Raw genomic sequence first — 7,164 nt, forward strand, 5'->3', positions numbered from 1 at the left:
GTTCTATTAAATTCCCTAGACGTGCCATTGATGAAGGAGGAGAGGCAAACCTTTTCCTGTTCTGTGATGCCTCTAACAAGGCATATGGTTTCGCTGCCTATGTTGCTAAAGATGGTGCTTCGTCCTTAGTTTTCGCTAAAGCAAGGTAGCTCCACTGAAGCCTAGGACATTGCCTACAATGGAGTTACTGGCGATCGTCTTGGCAATAAAATGTCTTCCAACACTGTTGAGAGCTTATTCAAATGTGTGCTTCAAAAACATTTTTGTGGCAGTCGACGCTCAAATAGTCCCATCATGGTTGATCTCTAAGAGTACCAACAACAAGAACGTGTTTGCCAAAAACAGGCTGAAGGATATTGTGCAATGGGAAACTGAATTGACGACAGAATTCGGAGTACACCTTCAATACAAATACTTCCCTACTGATCAGAACCCAGCTGACTACATTACCAGGAGTTTATCTGTTTCGAAGCTGAAGGGCAATTTAGGTTATTGGATCAGTGGACCTCATTGGATAAACAGTCTGTCAGTTGCTTGGCCAGAGAATGCTTTAAATTGTTTGAGTTCAGAAGGGAAGAGGATTGTTACCACTGTGTGCTGTACTCTACCGCATAACCAAATTGAGCTTTTGGTGCCATTCAACAAGTTTTCGACATTGTCCACTTTGATAAATGTTACAGCTCGTGATTAAATTCGGTAATAAACTGAAGAAGAGAGATCTGGACTCAGTTAAGATGGCCTGATTACACTTGATTGGAGTGATGCAGCGTCAGTCGTTCTGAGAAGAATTGGCATATTTACAGAGCCCTATGGGAAGAGCAGTCCCTTCTAGAGTAGGAAACCTGGGTCTCTTTTTTGGATGAGGAGGGGATAATTCGTCCCGGGATTGTTATGAACAATGCGGGCATTTGGGTGTACCCACAACATTGAATAAGGTGAGATTGTCCGGGTTTTGGATACCACAAGGAAGACAGGCTGTGAAGAAGGCTCTATCTAAGTGCTTGTTGTGCCAGAAGTTCAACTCTTATACCATTCTCATACCCTAAAAGAACCGAGTTACCTAAACATCAAGTTAACTTAATAAGACCTTTTCTTCGCACTGTTGTGGACTATACTGGTTATTTATGGGTCTTGCAAGCTCAAGAAAGAATAAAGATGTATATACTAGTCTTCACTTGTTTAGAGGTACGGGCAGTACACTTGGAGTTGGTTGAAGATATGTCCGTCCATTCATTCCTAACCACATTTGTGCGATTTACCAACACATACGGTATACTCTCACACATCTACAGAGACAATGTGAAGTCGTTCGTGGCAGGATGCAGGGTCATACACGAAACCTTTACCTCTAGTGCATACAAGGAAAGATTTGGAACATGTGAAATAGAGCACGTTAGAATACCTTTGTACTCTCCGTGGTATGGAAGTGTTTGGGAGAGGCTCATTAGAACCATAAAGTTGTGTTTGTATAAACTGATTAGTCGAGCCAGCTATACTTATTTTGACTTTTTCACTATGTTGTCTGATGTTCAGACTGCTATAAATAACCGGCCTTTAATTTACAGGAGTTCCTCGGACCAAGGGTTAGAAATCATAACCCCTAAGCATTTTTTACACCCAGTAATTAATCCTCGATTGATACTAAGGATAAACAAGAAGGATATCAGCCAAATTGAGCCCCCATCTAGAAAGCAACTGCTGGAGTCTTTAAGTTACCGTGACGAGGCATTAAAAAGATTCAAGAGGATATGGTATCAGGAATACTTGTTAAGTTTGAGAGAGCCCAGTCTCAATCTGGAGGAACCTCTAATTCAGTGACTGATGGAGAATTAGTGATAATCAAGGCTTCTCACCGGAGTTGGCCATTTTGGGTATTAGGAAGAATCACACTTGTACCCAGATGAAGACGGATTGGTCAGATCTGTTCAAGTCAAGCGTGGAGATGGATCCTTGCAGGTTCACTCGTTGAAGAATCTTTACCCCTTAGAATTGACAGCTGAGAGAATGTGGCCTGTGCAGGATAACAGTGACTCTGGGGAAGATATCTCCCAAGATATTGCATATGAAAATAACCCCGTGGAAGAGGAATTCATTGAGAGTTGCCCGGTTTGCAGATTACCTGACGATGGTAATGCTATGATTTGCTGCGATAGGTGTGATAACTGGTTTTATTTTGGTTGTGTTGGCATCAGTTAATCACCACCGATGGAAGAAAATTGGTTTTGTTCAAACTGCCTCGAGTGGAATGTCCTTATTGAGAACTTGCCGTCCTCACATTCTGATATTCCTTGTGTTGAACCGTCTGATGAAGGTGATGAGCAGATTTAGATCTGCCCTGGATGCGGACATCCGGATGATGGAACTGCTATGATTTGTTGCAACGGATGCCAGGCCTGGTATCACTTTCATTGCGTAGGAATCCAACATCCTCCACCTGCACAGGAGAGTTGGTATTGTGGTCATTGCTTGTAGATGAGGCAATGATAAGCTAGTTGCAAAAAAAAAAAAATAAATAAAAAATAAGTGAAAATATTCTCTTTTATTATTATTTTATTTTTTTAAATTTTTTTTTATTTTGGAGAAGGGAATGTGTAGAAAATAATTACCTACCTGCCAAGGCGCCTGGGATGATCGGAGGAAACTGTAGCCTTCTTTAGCACACTTTAAATTAAGTTTGCCGACACGCATGAATGAATGCATGGATGACGTGTTCACGTGATGAAATCACGTGATGAACAACTTCCCTTTCTTTTCTTTTAAAAGCAGATTTATGCTGTATAAGACAGCTCTACTTTTTGACAGTTTAACGCATTAGCCTACCAGACCTCGGAGACTTCTAGGTCGCAAGAAGGCAACTTGTTGCAACGACACTTACTTCTAGCTTATCTCCTGGGAATTCCCCATATTAATTCGATCAACACCACCCGTCCCCCTGCCCCCCCCCCCAGTGTAAATAGAACTTTTGTCAAATATTAAACAGTTCTGCTTGGTGTACGTCACAATGCCTCCCCACGGGACAGAGTTAGACACCAGGGTCGTTTTTTAACGTGGAGAAAAGGTACAAAAATAAAAATTGTCTCAGTCGTGAAGGATTTGTCCTCCACTGAAAGAGAACGAGAAATGGAAGTGACGCATTTGAAGACAGATACTACACTTTGATCTTGGCCAAAAGACCAACTGCTCGGTGTATGTCGGCGCGTTACTTACGGTAAATTGGTGGTGGTGGGGGGGCGTTACTTTCGGAAAAACGGTAAATTAAACTGCAGAAGCACCTGTTGTACAAGTTCTATAATTGAATACCCCCCTAAAAAAAAAAAAAAAAAAAAAAAAAAATTAAACGAAAAATAAAAATGCTTTTGTAAACCACTCGTGAAAACTTATATTTTTAGATCAAAAACTACGTAACACAGAAAAATGAACCACATATTTTTTTGTTTCTGAAAATTTATTTCAAATGTCTGCTAAAAAATTCTTCTGCGATGTGACAAGTCACCTTACTACGCGCGTCCATGCGAGGGTTCAGGGGGTAATACCATGCAAACGGTAAATTTGCGACGGGTTTGAATGTCAGATTCGTTATCAACACCTCCGAAAACATTTTAAATTTTAAAATAAACATTTACCATTTTTTTTTTTTAATATAGATAACATCAACAAATTTATGTCATTTTTAACATTAAAAGGGAAGAAAAAACATTGTTTCGGTGTTGATTTTACACTGGTTGGTTGATTAATAGTTCAGATAAGAGGAAAAATGTGGCATTTTTCATTCGTATAAAATAAAATAAAAAAAAAAAACAACAAACTTTTAGATCAGAGGTCCACGCCCTAATCACAATAACTGTTCTCAATTCCAAAATAGTTGCATAAATTTCACTTCTTTACAAAAGCCATCACGAAACAAACACACACACAAAACATGTACTGATAAAAATACTTAATCGAATTAAATCAGACTCAAAATTTCTCGGAAATAGTGTCCCCTTTTCCGAAAACTTGCCTTTTTCTATTGCATCTAAACTATTTTTAAAGTTATAAAACAAAAGAGCAGTTCGAAATATTTTTTTAAATCAAAAGATTAAAACGAAATTTTGAACAGTTTTACCCAACAATTATGTGAAATGAAAGTCTAAAAATGGCCTCTTATAATTCTAACAGTAAAAGACAAAACCTGATTTTATGTAACTAGTCTTCCCCGGTGTTGTCCAGGATCCTTTTCACACTTCGCACTTCTCCCACTTAAAATTTTTTTTTTTTCGACAATACAGTTCGTTCTTCGTACTCATCATAAATCTATAAGTGTGGTTGAATCTAATGATAAAATGGTACCGTCCTGAAATAATAACGTTATTCAAAAAGCCATTCTTAACATGGGGAGGGGAGGGTGTTTTGTACCTATTCTGTACTTTAACCTTCCAATTGAATAAAAAAAAAACATATCGTAAAACTTTAATTAAACTTGGAAATACGATTTAAAAAAAATAGCGCGGATCAGTAAGTGCACTGCATTTAGCACCGATAAAACTATTGGATGTAAATAGCCTTTCGTGGCTTTCAAATCAAACTGCTTCCGACATTTCTAGGACTGACTCAGGATTCTCCGTCGATACTTGGCACAGACTACGTAAGTGTGGTAAGTACAGTTAAAAAAGGGGGGGGGGGCTAATGCACTTACTGGATCCGAGCGCTATTTTTAAAATCGTATTTCCAAGTTTAATTAAAGTTTTATGATATGTTTTTTATTCAATTAGAATAGGCACAAAACACCCTCCCCGTGTTAAGAGTGGCGTTTTAAAATCATAACGTTATTATTTCCGCACGGATTAATAAGTGAGTACCAAAAAAAATATCCTTATGTTAAGAGTATAATTTCTAAATAATCGTATTTTTAAATCCCATGAGTGAGGGAAGCTTTACCTTTACAGAATTTGAATCAAACTGTTTTTATTTATTTAACCCTAACCTAATCCTAAACGAACACAAGTTTTAGGTTTACTTCAGCAAAAATCGATTTGGTTCGGTTCAAATTCTGTAGAGGCACTGTTTGTTATGACAATGTTGCTTTTAACCTCTATAAAAAAAATATTGCATGTAAATAGCTTAGAAAACTTATAAATACTCGGCAGTTTGACATAAATGAAATTCGACAGTTTAAATGCTTCCAAGTTCCTAAAAGATTAAATAGGCTGGCTTCATACGAAGAAACAGAAATGCATTCTAATGGATTTAATTTCGTAACTAACGTATTTTTTCCAACAAGATTTTAAAAAGTTCATTTTATTCAACACGATTGCATTTTTTTAAAAATTACATTAAATATTCGGTTAATAGTAAAAAAAATAATTCAATGCATAATTATCAATGCTACATCGACGAGAGAAATTGGTCAAAGAATTTCATTAAGAGATGATGGCATGTTTGCAAACAAAAGCCAGTAAAAACACGCCTTAAGAAATTCGAAAAAAGTTTGAGTAACATATATATATATATATATATATATATATATATATATATATATATATATATATATATAACAAAGTGTCATACCTGATGCTTGGAATTGAGTGCTTGTGAGGTAAAAAGCAAGAAATATGCACTGAGAACTGAATCGAAGTGCCACCATTTCCGAGTAGAGCGCGATTTCGAAAACGACAACAAATGCGTGCAGAGTGAGTGAAAAATGAAAGCAGAAAAACAGCGAAAAGGGAGAACGCATGCAAGGGCGGTAACTCTCAGGGTTTATCAAATTAGTTTGAATTCAATCTCATATCGCCTGCTGTTTGAATTCAATCTCATATCATTGCCCAATAGATACAGATCACAACAAATAGCAGTGCTTTTATAAGAGGAGACCCATATTGGTCCAAATATTTGCCGATTGCGAGTTACAGAACAAAACGGAAATAACTGAAGCAACTTATGATTTGAAAATCGCGAAAAATAATATTTTTTTGTTTAAAGCATAATTAGAGAATACAACTGCAACGTCAAAATGAATTTAACTTGGACAGCTTGTGTCATCGTGGTTAAATTAATTTTAATTTCGCCGAAGAACTTGTACGAGCCTTTTTCAAGTCTCACACAAAACACACATTCATATTTCAAGCTGTCATATACATACACGCACACAAACATATGCGCCCACATCCACACATGTACACATATTCACGTTCGCGTACATACACTCACATTCACGTATATATACACACACGCTTACATATACACATGACTCACACACGCGAACACGAACACACACATGGACGACGTCACTTCCGCTTTCTAAGGAAATACACATGCGCAAAAGACACTCCAGAAGCGAGTATAAAACATGGAGACAAGTTGTTTCTAATCCTTTTTTTAGGACCAACTCTCAACTAGAGAGGTTGGGCGAACAAGCCGCCGCCGTTTCGGCGCGCGCATGCGCACCTCACGCCCACTTCCTACTATGTATGGGGCACGAGCTAATGACTGTATGTATACATTCTCCCTTTTTCTCTCTCCATCTACTACTGGCCACTAAGAACACCTTCGCGTAGCTGACTACTAACTGATGACAACTCTAATATCCTCTTCCTTGCCTACACGCTGGATTCTCATTTCTACTACAACACTCACTTCAATTCCCATGCGCGAACAAACAATAATGACCCAAACTTGAGATGAAAACACATTTCCTTTTCTTGCTACAACACCAGTCCTGCAACGGACATTGGTTACATACGCGCGGACATGTTATAACTAAAATGTTAATTTCTTTCAACAGCAAATAAACGACGTTTATCTTATCCATTACTTGAGTCTTTGTTTCCTTCAATTCCCATTCGTTTCATTATTCTTTTGTAACGGGATTGGGGTATTTATATATCCTAGTCCCCTACAAACTCATTGCATTCTACCCCCTCCCCCAAACAGTCCCATGACAAAAACTTAAACCTGCAACAACTGTAAACAGAAATCCACATTGCACCACTCAAGGTTAAAAAAAACAAAAAAACTTTTAGCCTAAAAAAAAATAAAAATGAATAAAGTTGAAAAAGAAAAGAAAAAAGTTGATTCATTGAATTATTTGAAGAAAATTATTAAAAGCATATTTAATACGGACTTGTGTTGGGGAGGGGGGGGGGTGATAGACCCCAACCTTAAATCAAGCGAAAAATTACAAAA

At 37.5% G+C, this 7,164-nt stretch overlaps 1 protein-coding gene across 1 annotated transcript in view; it reads right to left on the reverse strand.

Moving 5' to 3' along the window:
- Positions 1 to 5,772, reverse strand: part of LOC145292270 (ADAM 17-like protease) — a 142,833-nt gene extending 137,061 nt beyond the window's left edge. Inside the window, exon 1 of the mRNA XM_080138593.1 lies at positions 5,548 to 5,772. Within this exon, the coding sequence (XP_079994719.1) occupies positions 5,548 to 5,716 (169 nt within the window). The 5' untranslated portion in view covers positions 5,717 to 5,772. The remainder of the gene's footprint in view (positions 1 to 5,547) is intronic.
- Between the last annotated feature and the right edge of the window lie 1,392 nt (positions 5,773 to 7,164).

The sequence above is a fragment of the Euprymna scolopes genome, chromosome 13 (assembly GCF_053919585.1).
Source record: "Euprymna scolopes isolate OS-2025 chromosome 13, ASM5391958v1, whole genome shotgun sequence".
Classification (NCBI taxonomy): Eukaryota; Metazoa; Mollusca; class Cephalopoda; order Sepiida; family Sepiolidae; genus Euprymna; species Euprymna scolopes.